This window comes from Penicillium concentricum (assembly GCF_028827145.1).
Source record: "Penicillium concentricum strain IBT 3081 chromosome Unknown utg000006l_segment0_segment0, whole genome shotgun sequence".
NCBI classification, from domain to species: domain Eukaryota; kingdom Fungi; phylum Ascomycota; class Eurotiomycetes; order Eurotiales; family Aspergillaceae; genus Penicillium; species Penicillium concentricum.
The window spans coordinates 2,527,733-2,549,660 of NW_026622759.1; the positions used below are offsets into that span (position 1 = coordinate 2,527,733).

The following is a 21,928-nucleotide window of genomic DNA, read 5'->3' on the forward strand; positions in this document are numbered from 1 at the left end:
GATTATGTTTGCATTGCCGCAGCCATTCCGCCAGGCAAAGGAGCATCAAGATCCAGATTTTCGATAGAACGGCGGTTCTCGCTGCTGTCACGGAACAGGTTAGAGAAATACTTGGTGGCGACATCGCTCTCCTGCTTGATTTTGGTAACCTCTTGCTTGCGTCTGCCGAGATCCTCAATATCCTGAGATAGACAGGTTTGGAGATTTCCGGCAGGCATGCGCAGCATGCGGCGAACCTCAGTCGAGATTCGATTGGCATTTGAGTGGACATAGTCCATCTCAGCAAGGGTGGCGGCGATCTTCCGCGACAGGCGTGGGGGAAGGGTGCTCGGGATGGAGCTGAGCACATAGGCTGTGGTCAGAACAGCTTGTATGAAGTTAGTATATCGTTATTCTTTGTGAGAACGAACGGGAAAACTCACCAGCAGCCAGGATACTAGGCAAGAACAGCCGGCGCATGTTGTTCGGGCCAATGACCTTGACAGCACTCAATGCACTATCCACCCAACTAAATCCGCCCAGTGCCCTACCACCAAGTACAGTAACCGCAGTCATTGCAACGCCTGTTCCTGCCAACTTCTCTTGGCGCTCCCAGAGACCAGCAACATCGAAGAAATCCCACAGCTCTACCTCAGTGTCGACTTGTCGGGCAAATGTGTGGCGACGGCCACGGCGGAACATTGCATCTGCGCGGAAGCTGAGAGGGGTAAATTTGTCGTCACCAATGTGCAGAAGACCGATATTTTGGATGAAACCGACTCCTTGAACTGTCTTTTCCCGGGCGTAGTCCTCACAGTCGTTGACAGATGAAGCAATCTGATCCAGCATGGCCAGTTTCAGTTCCTCGGCGTACTGGAACGCCGAAAAGAGACCGTGGTATTCAACACCGAGATCTGCATCAGAAACACGCGTGATTGTGTTATTCAATGTCGAGCGAGTGTGGTTGTAGACGTCATCGCATGAGTCGTCGATAGCCTTGTTGACGCCCTCTGCAACCTCTCCCTTCTTTTTCTTGCCGTTCTCAAATGCCGGTACAAGCTCTGCCAATTCATCGGTCACTCGCTTGAGCTCCGATTGTGCAACATCACGATTGACTGTGGCAAGGGAGCTAAGGTCAGCCAAGAGATTGAGAAGATAAGTTCTGGCAGGCGCAAGCTTGGACCGGGAGCGCTTTTCAAGGACGAAACGTCGCAAGGCTCCTTCAAGGTTCTCGAAGTCTTGGAGTTTCTCCCGTTCTTTGCCCTTGCCCTTATCCTTGGAGTCCTTATCATCGTCGTCATCATGAGGATCAGAGCCACCGCCATCACCACCACCAGAGCCAGACTGCGAGATAGCAGGTGCAACTGGTATAGCATTGCTTGAAACGAAATGAACCAGTTCAGAAGCCTCCTTGTATGTGCGAGGGCTGAGTTTGCCGATCTGATCCAAGATCATGCGTTCGCAGCGCTGCTTGTCGCGAATTTGATCAAATCCGTTGACTACCATGAAGATATATGCCTTCTCATGAGCAGCATTCAAGATGAACTCTTTTGCAGACAATGTGAAGTGATTTGCGGCGGAAACCACAAACACAACGACGTCGATCTCCTCCTGCCGAGCAAAGACGGCCGTGGTTTTCAACGAATCCGAGTTCAAGCCAGGTGCATCAATCAAAGCGATGTCAACCACGCCGTTATTGAGCAGTGATTCGTCAATAGACCGTACATCCTTCACGTAGACCTTGCACTGCATGTACTTCGTGTTGTCGATGACGATGTTTTCGAGTTCCGTGAGAGGATAGACATCAAAGGTGCTCTCGTCGTTGCGGTTGTATGGCGTATCTTTGTGAACAGCGTGGACTTCTTCAATGCTGCCGTTTTCACGCGCATCGAGAACCTCACAGAAGATGCCGGTGCAAGGCTGCTGGTCCTCTGGCAACACCTTTCGGCGCAGGAGAGCATTGCAGAATGTCGATTTGCCTGCGTTCAAGTCTCCTGTAATCAGGACCTTACTTGAGGTATCCTCAATTCTGTCTCGCAGAGAGAGGAGATGCTTCATGCTTTGGCTGATCTTTCCATCCAACAGGGAGGCAATCGATGCCTTCTCCAGCGAATGCACTAGCTCTGCCTGCGAAAGAGCGCCAAGCTTTAGATCCAATTTAAGAATAGAGAACTCTTGCGCAATCTGCGGTGTCATCAATCTAGGCTCTGTCGGAACGCGGCGTTGGGCCGCAGCACTAGATTCTGCCAATTCGTCGCTAGCCGCCAAGGTGGCTGCGCGCCTCAGATCTGGTCGGGGCGGGGTACCGGGTCTGCTGTCATTGCCACCGAATTCGGACTGAGTCTGCTGCAGTGATGGTCGTCGGTCCATGGGTGAAGAGGGTGTGCTCTGCACGGAGGGGTAGTGGGCGGGCCATTGGCGATTCATATCCTGGAGCTCCTTCAGTGTATCGATAGTCCGGGAGATCGCGCGAGCAAGCTTGGTTCGATTTGAATTGCTGAGGATACTGTAAGCATTGCACTTCCATGGATGGGTTGTTTGCGGGGAGGCGAGACATACTAGAGAAGTTGAGAGACATGGCTGGCAACCACTTGCTTCTCATGCTCGGCTGTATCCGAAGATGAATTAGCTCAATTTTGACCCTTCTATACTGCACCACTACATGACCTCGAGTCACCTACCTGCGGGATTCCATTCTCCAGGGCGCGTTGGAGTATGCACCGGAGTCGGCCTATCCTCCATCAATCCTGCGCGCCAAGCAGAGCTTGCATCCTCCTCTGTATCAGCGATGCTGCCTCCATAGCCAGAATCTTGGTTTAGCGAAGTCATTAAGGCCGTGGCGCTGTCCGAAGTCGAACCGCTGCCCACAGTCATATAAGTCGGCGGGGGACGGAAAAAAGGATTCTTCTCGGGAAATTCTTCCTCGCCTGAGAACCTGGACGAGCCAGCTCCAGAAGACGAGCCTTCACCGGGGTGGTATTCCTGACTCATGACGGATGAAAGAGCTCAACGTGGGGGCGACATCCATCCAAGGGAATTTGTGATTTTGGTTGTTTGATTATGAGATGATCAATTTCTTGGAAGGTTTCCAGATGACGTCGGACCAAAAGGGGATTAGCGTCCATGTGACCCGGTATCATAGTAATGCGCCCGTAATCTTACCATACGGTTATTGATGTCACTGTTTCTACGGAGTACTCAGGCTCCTACATTGCACTTGGATTTACTTTTCACCTCAAACTGACTGCCCACTATTACCCGCAATCATGAATGTAAGGCGCATATGAGATCCTTGAACATGGCTATTATACTTACACGAGGTCTCTCAGATCGTCGAGTGGGCTTTCGGAAAGCGCATGACCCCCGCGGAGCGCCTGCGTAAACACCAGCGTGCCTTGGACCGAACACAGCGGGAGCTTGACCGAGAGCGAGTGAAGCTAGAAAACCAAGAGAAGAAGCTGGTACAAGACATCAAGAAGAGCGCCAAAAATGGGCAAGTTGGAGCCTGCAAGATCCAGGCCAAGGACCTGGTTCGGACACGGAGGTCGGTTTCTCTTGATTGTTTACTGATGGCAGCATTGGCTGATTCCATGGCGAGGAACAGATACATTCAGAAGTTCTATCAAATGCGCACGCAATTACAGGCTATTTCTCTACGCATCCAGGTAGGCGCAAGCTGTCCTCCGCTACCCCTCTTAGTTCCGCGATGCGCTGACTAGTGCTGCTTCCAAGACTGTTCGAAGCAATGAGCAGATGATGCAGTCGATGAAAGGAGCCACAATGCTTCTGGGTAGTATGAACAGACAGATGAATCTCCCGGCACTACAACGGATCGCGATGGAATTTGAACGAGAAAATGACGTTATGGACCAACGGCAAGAGATGATGGATGATGCGATTGACGAGGCCACAGGAATGGAAGGCGAAGAAGAGGAAGGAGAAGATATCTTGAAGGAGGTTTTGGACGAGATTGGTGTCGATTTGAACCAGGCGGTTTGTTCCCCGGCCCCTAGACATCAGAGGTGGACCCTGCAGACTAACATATTCCATCTACAGCTTGGTGAAACACCTGAACACATACAGAAAGCACCAGTGAATGAAACTCGAGTTGCACAGGCCATTGGAGGGGGAGGCAATACGAGTGATGATGACCTCCAAGCAAGACTGGACAGCCTTCGGCGATGATTACGACTTTCTCTGTTATACGCGATTGATGACAGTGATAATGCGACCTGCTATGTTGAGCCCTAATTGAGTTTACCTGCCTTGCCGTTATTATTGGCATACCCAAGATATTCCTGCAACCTTAGACCCGACTTCTCCAGCATATTCCGTTTAAGAACATTGAAGGGTGCAGATGGCGAAATTTGCGCCGGGCTATCTCTACGGAGAATAACCAAACATAATATTGTAATCTACTGCATGGGATATAGATTGCAACATGCCAATGAACCATATGGTGTTTGGTTGAGAGGAGAGATGAGGTTCGACATTCAATGATAGAATATCAATTTAGCAATTATGTCCCAGGTTATAGCAAAGTCTGCACAAAGTATGCTTTTGTTTCCGCCTTTTCTGCCGTCTACCTATAAAATTGAGAAGGCCGTTCCTATGTACAGTGGGGCCGAAACGGTCCCTATCCGCCGCAACTCCAGTCGCCGAAGAGCCTCTCGTGGGCCAGCTGCCTAGCCTATCGAGGCCTTTCGCTACGTATGTCTGATCCAATTTTCTTCCAACCCATCATATTATCATCTATTCTATCTACTAATGAACTATTACTAACACTTAAGTATCATATAGAAGATGATATCAGCATTGACCTGGATGGTCCGGGTCCGCTTCACTTAGAGGAACAGCCCTAAATTTTTTTCATGAAATAACCTTGGAAGCGTCGTTTTTGCTTACAGATCATTGAAAGGAGAATACTTTTTAAATGATCGCAAACTTGGCCGAGTTGGTCTAAGGCGCCAGGTTAGTTTAGATATGAACGTAGTCTGAATTTCCACTAACCTTGCCATACAGATTTAAGAGATTGCTCTCAAAACCCTGGTCACGAAAGTGGCGTGAGTTCGAACCTCACAGTTTGCATTTCTTTTTTCTTTTTGAGTAAAACCAGTGCACATTCTTCTAGTGGGAATACGGTGGTTTTCAAAGTTATCACTTCAAAGTCGGACTCTCGCTGTAAACCAATCCGTTACTTCTTACGCATTTCCCTCACGGTAAGGCCGTGAACTGGATAACTTTACACAAACCCATCTTATACCTAACGTGTGCTCGGCGAGGAAATATTCATATGTTAAAATCATCACTATTGAATTCAATTCAACTCGGAACTCTAATATTTAGTTGCTAAAACACTATTCTGACACGAAGGTTGAAAGCCTCAAAGCCTTAATGTGATGCCTCTTGAAGGAATGAGCCTCCCTCGTATAGAGGAGGTATTTCCTCATATTCACAATCATCAGATTCATCAGAATATGTAGAATATTCAGAAGAATCAGAAGAATATACAGGGGAATCAGAAGAATTATATCCCGGGCTGTTAAGGATGGGGATTGACATACCTTTGTCCACTGATATACTTGACCATGGGAAACCTATTCGGCCTTCCGTACGGGTTGCATCATCGAATTCCTTGATAAAAGGTCTTTTTAAAGGGCGACCAGACTCGAGTTCTTCAGCAGACCATCGAGAGAACCAAGGAAATGATGATAACTCTTCCAACGACGGCCGGTCGGACTTGTCTCTCGACAGTGTGGTTTGTAACACATCCCTGCAGTCCTGTGAGAGCGATTCGCTGATTGCTACATCCTCGTTAATCATTCTCTTACGTCTGCGTTTGACTATTGGATATAACGGGTCATTGTAAGGACCACCATACCTACCAGGCCATCCCATACCTCTCGGAAATGGTTCAGGCTCATCCCAGGGCCAGAAGCCATGTAGAAACCCGTACGCTATGGTTGAATATTTCCATAGGCAAATTTCCCGCACATCTGTAGGTAAGTAGATCGTTTCGATTCTGACATCATCATGGGATGTATCCCTCCAGGTGTCGTACTTTTCTAGTTCGATGGCTCGCTCAGGCATCATCTGGTACTCGTGGTAGGGGATAAAGTGATCTCTCTTCCTTGCGAACCCCGATTTCTTAAGCGAGAAGTCAAAAAATCCAAAATCGATCAGCTGGACGTTCAGGTTTTGGTCTATGAGATAATTCGCTACCGACATATCAGCGTGGTAGACGTTCATATCGGCCAATTCTACCATGGCTTGGAGAAGCTGGGAAGCAACTTTACAGCCTTCTATTTCCCCCATTTGGGGTTCTTTGGAGTCGGCCATGAAATATCTGCCTTCAAATGATGGAAACGGGGGGTATCTCTTTCGGATGCGTGGTATGGCCCCCTTTGACTTGATCCTATCAAAATGACTCTCATCAATAGTTGAAACAGCTTCATAGCTAGGATCAACACAGGGACTCATAATCATTGCTGTTAACATACCATGAGTGTAGACCGAGTTGAGCTGCGGGAACCTGTTGCTATCATCGAGATAGATCAGAAGGAGAGCTTCTAGTGGCATATATCGTTTTCTTCCGGTAGGCTCACGAAATGGCACCATACTGGTTAGTTCTCCTTTTTTCACGTCCATCCACCGTGTGTTGTAGACTTGAGATTTGATTGCGTATTGTTCAAGGTCCTCCAGGGAATCACCAGCGGCGCCTCTCTCGCGTGCAATAAACGTGACACCAAATGCTGTGATCAGTCAGCAATGTATACAAAAGACATCAGATCAAGGGGAGAGAATGATCTTACTTCCTACGCCTAGAACTCCATATATCTGCACTCGCTCTTGAAGGTCCGGACAAAGGCATACTGCCTTGGCCGTAGTCCTTCCCTCACCACTCAAACGGATGAAATCTTCATAAGAAGTCTTGTTGCCGTTTTGAAACATTGAGCTGTCGCATCTGTGACCTAAATCATCCGGGCAATTACACCTCGAGTATTCCTCGTTATTCCGTTTGCTAAATGCTACCCCTAGGCGTTCTCGAAGAACCTGACTCAGTTGGGGATATCTTTGGGACAATTGGCTTGAGGGGTTTAAAAAAGCTTCGGCATTTTCATGGAAGCTATCCTCGGAGCGTCGATAGATGAGTGGCAAGGGAACCTTGTAATTGTGATTCCCTTTGATTGCACCCAAGTCTCTGTCTAGGAGGTAATGAAAAGCGTAAGGATCCTGTGGATCAATGATATGTTCAGTCATGGTATAGATTAATCAAATAGAGAAAAAAGTAGTGTGGGAAGTGAGGAAAGCTCAAGGAGCGAAGCTCATAGATATATATATATATATATTCAAAGGAAGTTCAATGTATTGTTCTCAGAGACAAAGGTACTATAAAAGGAAAAACAACTTTTGGAACAAAGAACCACTACCCAAGGCTACCTAGAATGAAACTAGGCTGCCAAAAACCTCTTATAAGATCTCGTATCCATTTACCCATTTACCTATGAATAAGATACAAAATATGCCCGGGTAGTCCAGCTGAACATCAGGTGTTCGTTGATTCGGCCCCCACGTGGGCGTGTCCATGAATCTCAGCCTCGCGCTGCCTCCATACACCCGGGCACAAAAGCAACGGGAGTCAGATGAGATATAAGTACGGGAAACGATGTATATATAAATATTTAGAATTCCCCCGCTGAGGTTAAAGAATCATATTATTTATAAGTGATTTTTCAAAGAAACAAAGAGACTCTTTCAAACCAATGTCTACCCTTAATGTCGACCATGCGACACAAATGTCGAAAGATACCCCAACAAATCTATTGTCTTCGGTCGGTCTTTCACAATATGTCCAGAAAGATCCAGCCTCCGAATCAACTCCTGTTTATGAGGGTTTCTCCTTTTCCAAGGCTATGCCTGAGGAAAGTGCAACCTGGACATGCGTGAAACGGACACCCATGCATCTGAATCAAGACGAGTACTCCAAACTGGTCCAGAAGAGGGCAAATAAGAAGTCCACAGCACAGCAATACCAGAGCCTATCCTCCGATACCCAGCGAGCTCATATCAATCAACTAATTGACGAACAAAAACAAAATAGTCCACTTGTTGAGTGGAGCTTCGTCTATGTCAAAGAGCACACAAAGGTATCCAAGGCCCGAAATACTCATCGCAGTGAATATGAAACGGTCACAATGGATGTGATAATCATGAAAACACCCATGAAGACCCAAGCATATTCTAGGCCCTTGATGGGTGGCTCAGAGGCTATTGGGAAACCTTTTTGGCCGGATACAAAGAATTTATCTATGTGGCCTCGTCACAGACAGCATGCCCTGCCGCCGGACCAGAATGGGAATAATTTGCGGCCTGTACGTCAACTGCTACCTTCCCAACTGGCTCCAGCGATGATCCCCTTTGCACCTTTGAATGCAGCTCAGCGTGCTGCCTATCCAGATGGCCAGTTTTTAACTGCACATCTCGAACTTGAGACAAGTCACCCAGAAGCATCGCGGGACCTGATGCGTGAGTCTGCCAGGTCTGCTGCAACCATCAACAGTGGACTAGCAGGTCCGGGCTTTAGTGCCAGAAACAAGAGCAACATGAGTCTTGAGCATCCTTTAGATTGTTCATCGGACAGTGACAGCGACTCAGATGATGCATCTATGCTCTCTGATCAATCAGATGAAACATCTGCAACGGACGATCTAGAAAGCATGGAGACCGAGACCGAGACTGAGTGTCAAGAGCCACAACTGAATCGGGCCTCTATCCGAAAGCAGAATGCCAGTCCTCATCGTCGCGAGTCGATTTATGGGCCTCATTCTCCCCGGAAGCCCCAAAGCCGTAGCCTTGACAGAAGACATGACAGGAATTCCCGTCTCCGCGACCAATTTGAGGTACCTCCAGTCAAGACTTTTGGTCCAAGACGGGCTGAGGACGCTCGATCAGGCTCAGTACCCGGTAGAAGATATAGAATGCAGCTGATTAACGACAATGAGATCCGAAGCCGAATGCTTGATCACCGTGAAGCCAGTCTTGGACATCGCGAGAAATGGCTGAAGAAAACCATTTCTGAAGCGCGTCGTCAGCCAGTGAAGGATCAGCCAACAGTGTGTCGCTGTACCTGTCGTTGTGCGATCAAGAAGAGTGAAGCTGCGTGACAGATACATCATTTTACTTTGGATAGTTTTGGATATTGCTACTGGTTTGTTTTTTCAGTTGCGCAGTTAGTTTGGAATAGGCAGATTGATACAACGGAATTTGATCAGTGCTAGGTATAAGACATCTTATAAGACTACATATATATATAAAAAATGATTACCAAAGGACTAGTCCTACAAAGAACATTCTCCTTCTCCCCTACTCCTTACCTATGATTGATCTTCCTTTTTCTCTTAGCTCACGTTAGTTGATACATGTAGTCTTCTTTTCCTTCTGCTTTTATATCTTTCATTTATATTAATATCTCTTCTGCTCTCTAACTGGGCAGAGTATTCATCCATTCTATAAGACAAGAATATATCCTCAGTTATAAAAGATACCTTGATTTCTGCAAGTGGTTATGGTGTCACGCTAGAACTAGATCTCCTTAATAAGATCCTCCCGAAAAGTAGTTCATTCGTGAACCTAGTCCTAGTGACGTGTCTCCTTGCAATTGTAGATTATATATAGAAAAGAGATTGAATGTCAAAGCTCAAATCCCAACGTATGATGCCTACCCCCGGTTAAGGAATCCCCGGTGAGCCCCGGTGAGCCCCGAGGGTGACCGATGTCATAATTGACACCTAATAATTCAGGCAGTCGATCAGCATGCCCCTCCATTTACACCAATTTACTTTCCGTCCTTCTTCTTCCTCTTAGCTATCAACATCCCTTACACTTCTTCTTTCCCTCTTCAATCCACATAATCTTTCAATATGCCTCGCCAATTCTTCGTCGGTGGTAACTTCAAGATGTATGTTATCTCGAGCTTCGCTACCCCGCGGTCTCAAACCCCTCAATTATTTGCCTACTCGTTCCATGAAAGACCGCGCAATTGACCATATAAAGGAACGGTGTTGCTCAGAGCATCACCGACATCGTGAAGAACCTCAATGCCGCCAAGCTCGACGAAAGCACCGAGGTCGTCATCTCTCCCCCCGCCATCTACCTCGCTCTGACCCGCGAGCTCGCCGACCCCAAGATCGGTGTTGCTGCCCAGAACGTCTACGACAAGCCCAACGGTGCTTTCACCGGCGAGATCAGCGTTGAGCAGCTCCGCGATAACAAGATTAACTGGGCTGTCATCGGCCACAGCGAGCGCCGCGTGATCCTGAAGGAGTCTGATGAGGTATGCATACCCGCAGTCCCCCAATCATCCGCCAACACTACAGCCAAATGCAACACAAACTAACTACCGCCCTATAGTTCATTGCCCGCAAGACCAAGGCCGCCATTGAGGGTGGTGTCTCTGTCATCTTCTGCATCGGAGAGACCCTTGAGGTACGTCATTCCTACCCGGATTTCCCATTTTCGTCCCGATAGTGGGTCATCGGGCCAAGACCGGGTATATGTTTTCTGAATGCATCCCGCTCACACCCGATTTCTTATGCAGGAGCGTGAGGCCAACAAGACCATCGAGGTTGTCACCCGCCAGCTTAACGCTGCCGCCAAGGAGCTGAGCGCAGAGCAGTGGGACAAGGTCGTCATTGCCTACGAGCCCGTCTGGTATGAACTTACCCCATTGCTTCTATATGAACGTATCTCTGGACATAGCTGACATCTATCTGTAGGGCTATCGGTACCGGAAAGGTCGCCACCACTGAGCAGGCTCAGGACGTCCACGCCGCTATCCGCAAGTGGCTCGCCGACTCCATCTCTGCCCACGCCCAGGAGAGCGTTCGCATCATCTACGGTGGCTCCGTCAGCGAGAAGAACTGCCGCGAGCTTGCTACCCAGCCCGATGTTGACGGTTTCTTGGTTGGCGGTGCCAGCTTGAAGCCTGCCTGTAAGTTCTTAGCACATGCCCATCTACTGAAACTATTCACCAAATTGGTACTAATCAACATCTGCAGTCGTCGACATCATCAACGCCCGCATCTAAGAGGTTTCCGAAAGAAACTAATACCCCCATAGTGCCCCTATTATCAGAGTAAATAGCTCTGGCCTGTAGGCGTCAGTAGAAGACAAAAGCTTGGAATGTCAAGTATATTACCATGAATCTATGTACAATTCTGAAGTATATTTCGATAACACATAATCGTTGCTACCCCAGCGGAGCAGTTATTTTCCTCCTAGACAACAAATGTGGTCTTATATAGCACGTAACTTACGAAGAGTACAACACCGAGACCCCAACCCCACGCCAATATGACATCCCAGGAGCCCCGCTTCCACTCTGGGCCGAACCGCTGGCCGATGCCGAAGAAGCAGAAGGCGACACTGAGAACGAACCCGGACCCAGCCCGACGCCCGCGCTCACCAGGAGCTCCTTGACCCGGCCTTCCCAGAGAAGCCGCACATTCCAAGACTGATCAATGCGCAGCTTAATGACAGAATCACTCGTCTCGGCCTCACTGTGACCATTGGAACCCATCGGGCCCTCGGGACGAGCCGGGTCCTCTAGGAGCGGAGAAGCCGGCGAGCCAGGCAGGGAAACGCTGAAGTCATGCATGCGCATTTTGCGGCGTGCCCATTCCAGATCGTCGTCACTGGAAGAGCTGGATTTCTTGTTTTGACGCCACAACTCGCAGCCAGCGACCATTTCGCTTTCCCAGCTGTAGACGTTGAAGCCGAAGCGAGAGCTGAAGGCAAGATTGGGCGAGGCGCGGAGAGAGTATGTTGTTGATAAAGAGCCCACAATCGGGGCTAATGTTAATGTTAGAGTGTAGGGGAAGGTTGAGATGGGTGTTGGGATGCTGGAATGTGATGATGATGGCGGGACCTCTGTGGCTGCGGGTAATGTGGTGAATCGTAAGCCGGTTGACATGCCGATCAGTGATGAGATGGGGGAATAGTATGCCTCTGCGCCTGCGGACAGGAGGGACAATGGTGGTGGGACGTCCTTGCGTGTGTATCGAGGATCTGGGCCGAAGTTCCAGAGTCCTCGCCAACCGAATAGGGCGTTGTCTGTACTGAAGAGATACTCGTTGCTGTACTTGCCCGTGTCGTGGGATAGCTGTGTGAGCATTGAAGCCTGTGGTGCGGACTTGGATTGCGGCGGTCCCTGAGTGGAGCAGACAGCTAGTGAAAGCTGCATATTGGTAGAGATTCTGCGCAGAAAGAGCGCATATAGAGTGGTGGGAGGTGGAAGATGGAGAGAAGCATGGAGGAGAGTGGCTTTCCGCTTTGCCTCATTTTCTCTACTGTGTTCTCCATCTTTGAGATTTGATTGTTTTGGGTGACTTCCGGCCTTGAGCCCGGGAATCCTCACGCTGTCTAATAGCGAGTCCGATCCCCATATCTGGATCGGGGGCGCGGGGGCCTGCACTTGGCGGTATCCCGGGGATATCTTTCGAAGCGGGATTGATGCGCTTCCACTTGGTAGGTTGTTGAATGGCACAGTACTAAATAGGTATGACACAGATCCATCGAGTAATCCAACGGTGCCGAGTGTGTAACTTGTCGCAAAATGGGGGGTGGCCAGTGACGAAAGGTGAACGCGTAATCGTTCGGGTGTCGAGAAATCTAGGATCGCTGCACCAGATATGTTAGACCAGCAAGTTCCCTATTCTATAAAGTGACTTTCAGGGATAAATCAATCGCATACATTGAGCGGTAGTGTTGAGTGACGAGTACGAGTTGTCGCGATTCCAGTGGGTCGCCTCGGCGAAGGATAGCTGGATGTAGTCCATAAAGTCCAGCATTGTCCAGAATTGGCCCCTGCAGGCGACAATATGACTAGCACGGTAAAATCAAAGAAAAGACCGTCTAAAGGAAGCACAATTGAAATGGACCGTGTCTAAGAGATCACAGCTGATTGCCCCATTCAGGTTAGCGTTGGATAAGCCCGGCGGTAGGTTAATCCGGTTATCAGCGAAGAAAAAATGTCTGTGGGGGAAACATCTAACCTTCTGTCTGAATTCATTGAACCACCAATTCTAAAATCATAATTCACCATGCCTCGTTCAAAGCGTGCGCGCGTCGTCCACGAGTCGAAGACTGTCAAGAAAGATCACAAGGAGCAGACCCGCCGGCTATTCGCCAACATTCGGGAATGTATCGAGGAATATGATCACCTTTTCCTCTTTGCGGTCGATAACATGCGAAACACCTACTTGAAGGATGTGCGCACTGAATTCGGCGACAGCCGGTAAGAATCATCACTCCAATCGGCATTTGCTTGAGATATTGAATCGGAAAAAGCGCTGAATACCAGCGGTGGATCCGATATCAAATATTGATATGCAAACCCTTCAACCAAGATCAGTCATCTAACAATGTAATTCTAGAGTTTTCTTCGGTAAGACAAAGGTCATGGGCAAGGCCCTTGGCTCTGATATCGAAAGCGAAGCCGCTCCCAACCTGCGCAAACTCGCTCCTTTCCTCGCCGGCGCCGTTGGATTGCTCTTCACCTCCCGCACTCCGGAATCAGTGATCGAATACTTCGACACCTTCCGTCCCCAGGATTTTGCCCGCGCTGGAACCGTCGCCACCCGCTCTTTCACCATTCCTAACGGTCTGGTTACCGCTCGGGCCGGCGAGATTCCTGCTGAGCAGGATGAGCCTGTCAGCCACACCATTGAGCCCGCGCTCCGCAAGCTCGGTGTCCCCACCCGTCTGGTGAAGGGCAAGGTTATGCTTGAGTTGGTCGAGGGCCAGGAGGGCTACCCCGTATGCAAAGAGGGAGAGACTCTGGACTCACGACAGACTACGTTGATGAAGATGTTCGGTGTCACATCGTCCGAGTTCAAGGTCGATCTCAAGGCCTACTGGACGCGGAGTACTGAGGAGGTCAAGCTCCTCGAGACTGAGGGTAAAATGGATGTTGATGCATAGATGGGGATCTTCATGTTTTTCCGTTTTTTATTTCTTCTCTTTCCCATTCGGCTTCCGTGTGGCCGAAAAAAAGAACTCTGCTGGGCATCTTATGGAGTTTGGTGAGGGCGCTTTCTTTGCAAATATATTGAAGACTTGTGTGTTTTATCTCTCTTTCTCTCATTCTTATATGGGGGGGACTATCCCTCCTGCTGGATTATGAGCCTATGACAAGATTCGGATACCAGGTCGAAAAAAAGTCTACAAATTTACTTCGTTCTTGGACATTTATCAACTGTAGTACAGAACCGCTAGCTGTAATGCCTAGACTTTCATCTATCTAGCAAGATACCTGCCTTCAGTCATTTCACATGGTCCTTACCTGGTCTTACCTGATGGTTCACCAGATTCCATTTCGCGCGGAAGAGGACCGACTAAAATACAAATACTTACCCCTGCAGAGTAAACGAAATCTCATTAGGACCAAGGGGATGAAAAAGGAAAAAAAAAGAAAGAGCATTGGAACACAAGTGAAGAAAGAAAACACCCAAGGGAAACAAAGAGAGAACGGGGAATACAAGCACAATTCATGAGGGTCTCCGTCTGCCAGGGAGTTTAGGTGGACCAAGCAGGGGATATAGAGAATAACCACTTTGGCATCGAGTTTTGATGCTGATATCGCGGCATGAGGTGGAAAACATGGACGGTTGTGATCGTTACAATGGACCGAATTGCACATGGGCCAAATTCATGATTTACCCCCTTACCCTTAAGAAAGAGTCATGAAAACTGGGTAGATCAGTTATACCCACCAGCAAGCCCAGACTTTGATCGGAAAGAGGTAAGACCCGGGGGATAAGTGAAGGTTTAGTACCTTCTCCTGGAACGAGGATCATCGTGTCCAGGTTCATCCTCACGGTTTCGCTTGCGTCCATAATCCTCCCGACCAGCATCACGACCACCGTCGCGACCACCATCACGGCTGCCGCCGCCGCCATACCTGTCACCACCACGCTCACGATCCCGGTCCCGGAATCGGTCTCCTCCATTTCGGTCTCCCATGCCTCGGTCTCCCATGCGGTCACGATCACGATCTCTGTAACGGTCGTCGCGGTCATAGTCGCGGCGGTCACGGTCGGCAAAGCTGTCTCGAGGTCGCACAGGCTCTGAATTGCTGCCGGTTACACCACGGTCGAATCTGCCGGCGCCACCACCGCGGTCACCACCACGATCACCGCCGAAGCCACCTCTGAAGCCTCCGCTGCGTCCACCGCCAGGGCCAGAGGGGGCGTTGGGGGAGCCTGTCCACCAAAGCCGCCACGGTTACCCTGGTATCCGATACCACCGCGAGGGCCACCAAAGCGATCACCACCGCCGCGATCACCGCCACCGCGGAAACTTCCACCACGGAAGCCACCACCCCCACCTCTGCCACCGAAGCCTCCGCGGAATCCGCCTCCATACCCACCTGGACCAGATGGTGCGTTGAAACCAGGGCCACCGGGGCGGGAAGGCATAGCCTTGGTGTATCCGCGCCCTCCGAGGCCACCACCAAAGCGACGAGGCTTCCACCCCTTGGTGGTGCGGCCGCGCTCGACATCTACCAGGACTCGTCGGTCTTTGATTCGGATGCCATCTGTTTCTTTGTAGGCCGCTGATATTGGGGAAATAACTGGTGTCAGCAACATTTCTTACCGCAAGACGGAATAAACGAGTTGGGTTAGTGCCAAATAATTTGGCATGGTGGTGATACCTTTCATATCCTTCTCGCGCTCATACACGATGAATGCATAGCCTTGGTGGGCTTTCTTTTTCTTCTCTGATACTGTATCTTTGACCAGGGTAATCTGTCATACAATGTTAGCACTTGCAGTTTTCACAAAGCATAAGGAAAACAATACATACTCTTTCAATGGGGCCAAATCGGCCAAATTCTCGTTCTAGGTCGGCTTCTTTGACTTCATAACTGAGGCGTGCAACAAAGAGAGTCTTGAATGGGTCACCTCGAGCTTGAGGATCTTTCTCTGGATTGACTATAAGACGTAGCCACGTTAGCATCTTGAAATAAAAATTCAAGTGAGAAGAAGACAAAGCGTACAGTGTTGCAGTCCATCTGCTATCTGCTTCTCTAGCCGCTCTTTCTTCTCTGTCTTCTGACGCAATTTGCGCTGCACCCAGCTTTCCGTTGCATTGTAGGGAACTTCGTCGGCAAAAGTTTTAGCATCGGCAAGGAACTGGGCAACTCCAGAGATAGTGCTCTTTTGACAGTCATCTGGTGCGCGATCGCCTGGAGGCAGATATCGAAGGGGTGGACGAGGCTGGAATAGCGCCAAAAGCGGCGGGGGGAGCTTATCTGTCATACTGAGTTGTGAACCCAATGCAGACAAAGTCGGGACGTGGGGTAGCGACGATGTGTGAAAGTCGATCAGGAGTGAGAGAGCTTCGCGTCGCAGTTCTGTCGAATGATGGAAGTTCACTGCACACGCCATTGGTGCCGCGAACTCACCGCCCTTGACAATCACGTGCACCAGAAAATGCCCCGGAGAGCCATCGCGACTTGTAAACTACGACAATAAGTATTGACGACTAGAACGATGCCTTTGCGTGGAATTAGAACGTCTACGGCGGCCAGGGTATGTGATTTCCATATCCCTCATATTCAATTGCCGAACTGACCCAGGCGATCTCCTTAGAACGGCGCCGGTGCCTTCATCCTACAATGCAAACGCCTTGACTTCCATTACTGCAACTGGGCGGGCAGCTCAAAGGGCATGGTGTAGGTGTACCCTGAATGGTACAATTTGCCTTTCCAGAAACATCCGAACTGACATTGAATGTCGCAGTGCTTTCTTGGAGAAAAACCTCCCCGCCTTCGCCCGCGAAAACCCTCAGATTGAGATCCGTGTCTCTCCCCGACCCCAGAAGCACCCTCTGATCAAGGGCCTCTACATCAATGGCCGTGAGAAGCCCGTATGTGTACGGAACTTAGACCCCAGCGAAATCTTGAAGAAGGCAAACCTCCTCAAGGAAGCCAGTGGAGAGAAGTTGAAGCGGGTCAAGAAGCCGGTCACAAGTTTGAATGAGAGTGTGCGTGGTATCTGGTCACCATACCACGGCGATCTTCGGGGTGTCTAGACGGAGGTATTTTGTTTTGTTTTTTACGGTTCTTGTTCTCTCAGCGGTGGTGATTATCAGGTATCACCACTGCAATCTACTGTACTATTGACCTGGGTTCTGTTTTATTTCTTCATTCTTGTCTATTTGCTACCTGGAAGCCAATGGTGTTTTGAACCCCATATTTTATGCATACCAAACTCAAGCCTGCATCAATTTGAAGACAACAAGTCTACAATGAACAATCCGTACTTCAAGATTAACAACCTATATGCACATTCAAGTGTCTCAGCCTTGGATTTTGGGTTGTGACTGAGAGATATGTTATAGATGTTGCAAGATTTGTTTGCTCTACATATGTATGCATTTGAAATGTAGGTATCTCCGTAGTGAATTTCCTTTGCAACTTCTTGCTTGAATCTCTTGATGCCTGACTTGACCAAACCCGTCATGTATACTCTTCATTTCTATAGATGTTATTTCGTTATCCCGCCAGCAAGAGGAATATTCGCCAAAGCCTACATTACCGATTAGTACCTAGTACTTCGACTACTTCTGGTAACTACCTTGACATACATGTGTATATTGTGGCCTCGGAGGTCATTAGCTAGCAACTTGCTTTTATCTGGAAAGTCCACGGGTCGACCGTTTGAATTAGAAACCTCGAGACTCGGGGCCTATAGTGCTACCGGTAGAAGGGATCTCCTTTTTAGGATTCGATGACCCGAGCACAACATAGTAAATGATAATAGAGTAGATCTTGAGGTTCCTAATTGAAGCTCTGCAGGCGTCTTTGCCTTGTTTCAAGCATGCGGATACACCCAAAGTCACCCACAAAGTACAAAGTACAGAGCATGTAGCTTCTTATTGGCGAAGACGGTCTAAGCCACATGAATCGCGGCACATCGCGATGATCACTACTGAAAGATGTTTTAGCCCCAATTTTCTCGTATGAACGAAACCGCCCCCGGGGCTAGGCTAAGCTAGACTAATCACAGGGGGAAAGAAAAAAAACGCTGGGTATTCCTCTGCCTAAGATCCACGACTTCTATTAGAGCCATGGCGCCAAGGCCAGATTCAATCTCGTCGGGATCTCTTTCTCGAGGATCACGACATTCCTATAATGCAGTTAGCCCAATTCAAGATGAAATATCCGAGACTGAAGCCACGCGAAATTCAGATGAAGGTGACCAAGAGCCACAAAAGCCAACTCTCTCAGCTCCCCCGTCGGCAAGACTGCATCGCTCCGGGTATATCCTATCCATCGTGTTTTTATACATTGGCTTGGCAATCTTCGCATGGGTGGTGACCTGCTATTTATCATTCCGTCCCATCACCACAAAGCATTATGACCTGCGGGCCCTTGATAACAGCAATTGGGCAGAGCCTGATAGGAACTACGAAAATCCTCTTTTCGGTCGCAATGAACGGTGGTATCGCGCTGCTCGAATTATCCAGTCTGTTGTTAGTGTTTTGACCATTCCCCTGACCTCCGCAGTCTGCTCCAGCGCAGCAGTCATTTTTATTCAACAAAGGGCCCATAAGGGTATCACGGTCCGGCAAGTGATGACCTTGGCAGATAAAGGCTGGGCCGATCTCGCGACCTACGCCAGAATTCTTCCATTCCTCGCCACCGATGGGTGGAACCGGCTTGGAAGTTCATTCCTTCTGCTGGCTATCCTTCTGAATCTCCTCGGTTCCGTGATATCGCCGCTTCAGCAATTGTTCCTCTCGACTCGCACTATCAAGATACCAACTTACCCTACTTGGGTAAATGGCCAACTGGATATCCCAGACCAGTTTAAAGGGAATGCCGGTGATGATTCGAACCTTGTTGTGTCCATGACACGCAGCGCTTTAACCTCAACGACAATTTCAGAGGTCCAGTCCCAGCTCTGGCAGGGCGCCAACGTCACTTGCGTGCTCAAATATGGCACCCAGAAATTGCCGCAATCCTGCAGATACGGCGGTAGTACTTTGGCAAATATTTCCCAATTAGCGGAGCCATTTCTGGCGGAGCTCCCGAGTGGCTATAACACTGGACTTTATCAGCAATTTATCCCGCGATTCAATTCGAGTGCTCAGTATGATAGAATTGCCCAAACTGAATTCCCCACCGGGTGTGACAAGATTGACGGTGCCTTCTACGTTGGCTATACGAACGTCACTACCGACCCCAATGGTCTCGTGTATACCTGGGGAATGCAGGCGTGTATGCCTGGGGACCTGACCACGTCGCCATGGAAATCGACCCGGGACCGACAAGACTTCACCGAGGAGCTTTATTTGAATGTGACATTGATTCAATACAATGTGAACAAACTGAACACGAACCAGCAAAATAGTACATTCTATAAGGTGACACTCGACACAACTGCTGGATATTTTGAGCTACCGAACTATATGAATGGCAAAATTGCTGGGCCATTGCTCGAAAAATATCCCAATAGTCTTTGTGGAGAACACTGTGAGCCAGAGACGATCAACGGCGAGTAAGTCTCTAGGTTTTTAATTTGTTTTTTTTGTTGTTTTCAAGCAAGATACTCACATATCGAGCGCAGCGAGGAGCACAAGATTGGTGATTTGCGGCGCGATCTCAACACAGCGAATGATCCAACTCTGCCGCTAGAAGTGGTTGCCAACAAAGGTCCCTTACTGACAATAGCTATGGCGCTATTCGGAGACACATCTTTTATTCAAAGTCGTCAGGCATATCCCCAAGCTTATGCTTCCGTCATCAATTTTAATGTACCTGTGGAGCAGGTCCCTGCTTATGCAGGGTCTTGTGTCGACCTGGCTCCCCTAGCTATTCTTCTCTCCGGAACCAGCGGGGAGCATGACAGCACCAATGGCATCAGTTATTGCATTAGCAATACAGATGGAGGTGTGAATGGCACGGAAGTTAACTCGGAAGTTGCCCAGTGGCTCTCCAATTTCAACTACGACCAAGAACGTGTTAAGAATGCCTTTGAAGCTGCCGCATTTTTGGCAACCAAAGCCTGGATGCAGAATGGCGTCGGCCCAGCACAAAAATCATTGCAAGTGAATTTCGATCTTGGCGCGGATACACAAATCCCCGTCATATCTAGAGGTGGGCATTATTTTTGTTTCTATTCTTCTTGGATTGTACGTTTTGATGCTCATCCCACTTGCCATCTACGCCACCTGGACACCTCGTTGGACTGCACAGCTAGACTCGTTTGCTATGATGAGAATCGGAGCTGCCATTGCCGAAAAGCTGCCTTTGACTGTTGGTCAGAATAAGAATACGATCAAGTCCCTGGATGAGATTCCTGGGTGGATTGGTGATACATCGGAGGAGAAGGAGCCGCTCGGGAGGTTGGGACTTGGTGCTGGGAGGTCTTTAGCTTCACGAGCGAATCGGCGGTTTGAATGTGAGGAGGAAGATGACGAGGAGATCACAACCGAAGAGAAGTACGTGACCCGGAGAGGGTTGGGAAAATAGATCGAGACGAGTACTAGAGTTGATCACGCTTAGAGAGGAGTCACATTGGGCCATGTTCAATACTTCAATACCCGAAAGAAAGCCATCGTCCCACGACTATTTGATTTACCCATTACACAAGGTATGACACAGATGTCCAATTCGGTTCGGAATTTGTGTATTTCTCGACGTCAACTTGCCTTTAGCTCGAGATATGGACTGAAATTTTTCTGCAGCTACTTGAATAACCAGCTACCATCTAATCAACGGCTTGTAGGTAAGAGGAATAAATTTCAAATTGAATGAATGGCTATGTAATTGCAACGTAAATGAGAGCTTATATTCATGCAAGGTCCTCAAACCCTCACAAAGGCTCACATGATCGCGCAAACTAACAGGCTGAGCTCGTGTGGGTAAGCCAGCGACCAATTTCAATGAAAGGCAATAGAAGATAAACCAACCTTTGCTGTAACTTATTTCGGGTCATCGTAGGCCATCTCGTCTCGAAAAGCGGCAGCGCCGTCCTCTTTAGGAGAGCGTTCCTCCTCGTAGCCCTTACTGAACCAATAGCCGGCAGCATCATCCTGTTTGAGAGAGCGTTTCTCCGAGTAGGCCTTCTCGAAGTACGCAGCGCCGGCTGCTTCATTGGGCGAGCTAACGGGGACTGCAGCTACAAAAGAGGCAGAAAGCGCAACAAACAAAGCAAATGAGAATTTCATTTTGACAGGGCGAGAGACCAAAGCTAGGTTTTGGTATGTGTGTAAATTGGATTGAATGTAGAAGCAGATTGTGAGTAAAAGGACGTAGGAAATAGCCGGTCTTTATAGCAATTTGGAAGCAGACCCGTCTCAAGCCCCAGAAGCAACTACACTTACTGGAGTTACCCATCAATACCTAACTAGACGTATGTTCATGTTCCACCAATGTAACAATGCATGGGCATCAACTCCAATAAACTAGCATTTCCCCCAAACGGTAAGAGAAGCAATTACGCAGTTGTGAGATACGTCCATATGTTCTTCAGTTGTATGGCTAGTGGCAAGTTTGGATTCTTCCGATAGATACCACATTTGTACGGGGATCTTTGATCAAATTAGAATGGCAGACCACTGTACGTCTTTCAATAAGCATCTTTTCATGTTTTTGGAACCGTGCTGGAGAATCAACCGAAGCTGTCAGCTCTTTCTTTCACCTTATTCTCGTTACGTGCTTCCCAACACCCCGGACTTACAAGAGGATAAAAGCATCCGACTCTTGAGAAAAAACGAAAATGGTGTTCACATTGTCTTACAAGAAGGAAGACCTCTCAGTAGAAAAGTATGGAGAGCAAAATAAATTACCTCTCATCGGGATAAAAAGATCCCACATCGATCGAAGTTTCTGCCAGGTGCCGTTCCTAACGGCCATTTCTATTGCATTTTTTGGAGGGGC

General features: G+C 48.7%; 11 protein-coding genes across 11 annotated transcripts; 6 read left to right on the forward strand and 5 right to left on the reverse strand.

Annotated features, from left to right (window-relative positions):
* Positions 1–2: 2 nt before the first annotated feature.
* On the reverse strand, positions 3–2,970 carry N7517_011179 (mitofusin; the record flags this gene model as incomplete). Its single annotated transcript, XM_056728902.1, has 4 exons — positions 3–367; positions 423–2,476; positions 2,539–2,587; positions 2,661–2,970. The coding sequence occupies 4 exons, from the start codon at positions 2,968–2,970 to the stop codon at positions 3–5; spliced, it is 2,778 nt and encodes a 925-aa protein (XP_056574717.1).
* Positions 2,971–3,245: 275 nt separating this feature from the next.
* Positions 3,246–4,164, forward strand: N7517_011180 (ESCRT-III subunit protein DID4; the record flags this gene model as incomplete). Its single annotated transcript, XM_056728903.1, has 5 exons — positions 3,246–3,251; positions 3,309–3,523; positions 3,584–3,644; positions 3,712–3,972; positions 4,036–4,164. 5 exons carry the CDS (start codon positions 3,246–3,248, stop codon positions 4,162–4,164), a joined length of 672 nt encoding a protein of 223 aa, XP_056574718.1.
* Positions 4,165–5,656: 1,492 nt separating this feature from the next.
* N7517_011181 (Protein kinase domain-containing protein) lies at positions 5,657–6,930 on the reverse strand (the record flags this gene model as incomplete). Its single annotated transcript, XM_056728904.1, has 3 exons — positions 5,657–5,783; positions 5,861–6,731; positions 6,792–6,930. The coding sequence occupies 3 exons, from the start codon at positions 6,928–6,930 to the stop codon at positions 5,657–5,659; spliced, it is 1,137 nt and encodes a 378-aa protein (XP_056574719.1).
* Positions 6,931–7,742: 812 nt separating this feature from the next.
* On the forward strand, positions 7,743–9,143 carry N7517_011182 (uncharacterized protein; the record flags this gene model as incomplete). Its single annotated transcript, XM_056728905.1, has 1 exon — positions 7,743–9,143. One exon carries the CDS (start codon positions 7,743–7,745, stop codon positions 9,141–9,143), a length of 1,401 nt encoding a protein of 466 aa, XP_056574720.1.
* Positions 9,144–9,864: 721 nt separating this feature from the next.
* On the forward strand, positions 9,865–11,140 carry N7517_011183 (triose-phosphate isomerase TPI1). The gene is made up of 6 exons (XM_056728906.1): positions 9,865–9,937; positions 10,033–10,312; positions 10,390–10,464; positions 10,577–10,689; positions 10,755–10,969; positions 11,037–11,140. The coding sequence occupies exons 1-6, from the start codon at positions 9,900–9,902 to the stop codon at positions 11,063–11,065; spliced, it is 750 nt and encodes a 249-aa protein (XP_056574721.1). The 5' UTR covers positions 9,865–9,899; the 3' UTR covers positions 11,066–11,140.
* A 150-nt stretch (positions 11,141–11,290) lies between these two features.
* N7517_011184 (mitochondrial distribution and morphology protein 10) lies at positions 11,291–12,827 on the reverse strand (the record flags this gene model as incomplete). Its single annotated transcript, XM_056728907.1, has 2 exons — positions 11,291–12,657; positions 12,731–12,827. The coding sequence occupies 2 exons, from the start codon at positions 12,825–12,827 to the stop codon at positions 11,291–11,293; spliced, it is 1,464 nt and encodes a 487-aa protein (XP_056574722.1).
* A 252-nt stretch (positions 12,828–13,079) lies between these two features.
* Positions 13,080–13,959, forward strand: N7517_011185 (ribosome assembly factor MRT4; the record flags this gene model as incomplete). Its single annotated transcript, XM_056728908.1, has 2 exons — positions 13,080–13,273; positions 13,413–13,959. 2 exons carry the CDS (start codon positions 13,080–13,082, stop codon positions 13,957–13,959), a joined length of 741 nt encoding a protein of 246 aa, XP_056574723.1.
* A 1,160-nt stretch (positions 13,960–15,119) lies between these two features.
* Positions 15,120–16,427, reverse strand: N7517_011186 (U1 small nuclear ribonucleoprotein 70 kDa; the record flags this gene model as incomplete). The annotated part of the gene is made up of 4 exons (XM_056728909.1): positions 15,120–15,592; positions 15,692–15,785; positions 15,844–15,971; positions 16,037–16,427. 4 exons carry the CDS (start codon positions 16,425–16,427, stop codon positions 15,120–15,122), a joined length of 1,086 nt encoding a protein of 361 aa, XP_056574724.1.
* Positions 16,428–16,532: 105 nt separating this feature from the next.
* On the forward strand, positions 16,533–17,073 carry N7517_011187 (mitochondrial 54S ribosomal protein mL43; the record flags this gene model as incomplete). Its single annotated transcript, XM_056728910.1, has 3 exons — positions 16,533–16,571; positions 16,632–16,714; positions 16,782–17,073. 3 exons carry the CDS (start codon positions 16,533–16,535, stop codon positions 17,071–17,073), a joined length of 414 nt encoding a protein of 137 aa, XP_056574725.1.
* A 1,038-nt stretch (positions 17,074–18,111) lies between these two features.
* N7517_011188 (uncharacterized protein) lies at positions 18,112–20,518 on the forward strand (the record flags this gene model as incomplete). Its single annotated transcript, XM_056728911.1, has 3 exons — positions 18,112–19,544; positions 19,614–20,178; positions 20,243–20,518. 3 exons carry the CDS (start codon positions 18,112–18,114, stop codon positions 20,516–20,518), a joined length of 2,274 nt encoding a protein of 757 aa, XP_056574726.1.
* Positions 20,519–20,970: 452 nt separating this feature from the next.
* N7517_011189 (uncharacterized protein) lies at positions 20,971–21,216 on the reverse strand (the record flags this gene model as incomplete). The annotated part of the gene is made up of 1 exon (XM_056728912.1): positions 20,971–21,216. The coding sequence occupies one exon, from the start codon at positions 21,214–21,216 to the stop codon at positions 20,971–20,973; it is 246 nt and encodes an 81-aa protein (XP_056574727.1).
* Between the last annotated feature and the right edge of the window lie 712 nt (positions 21,217–21,928).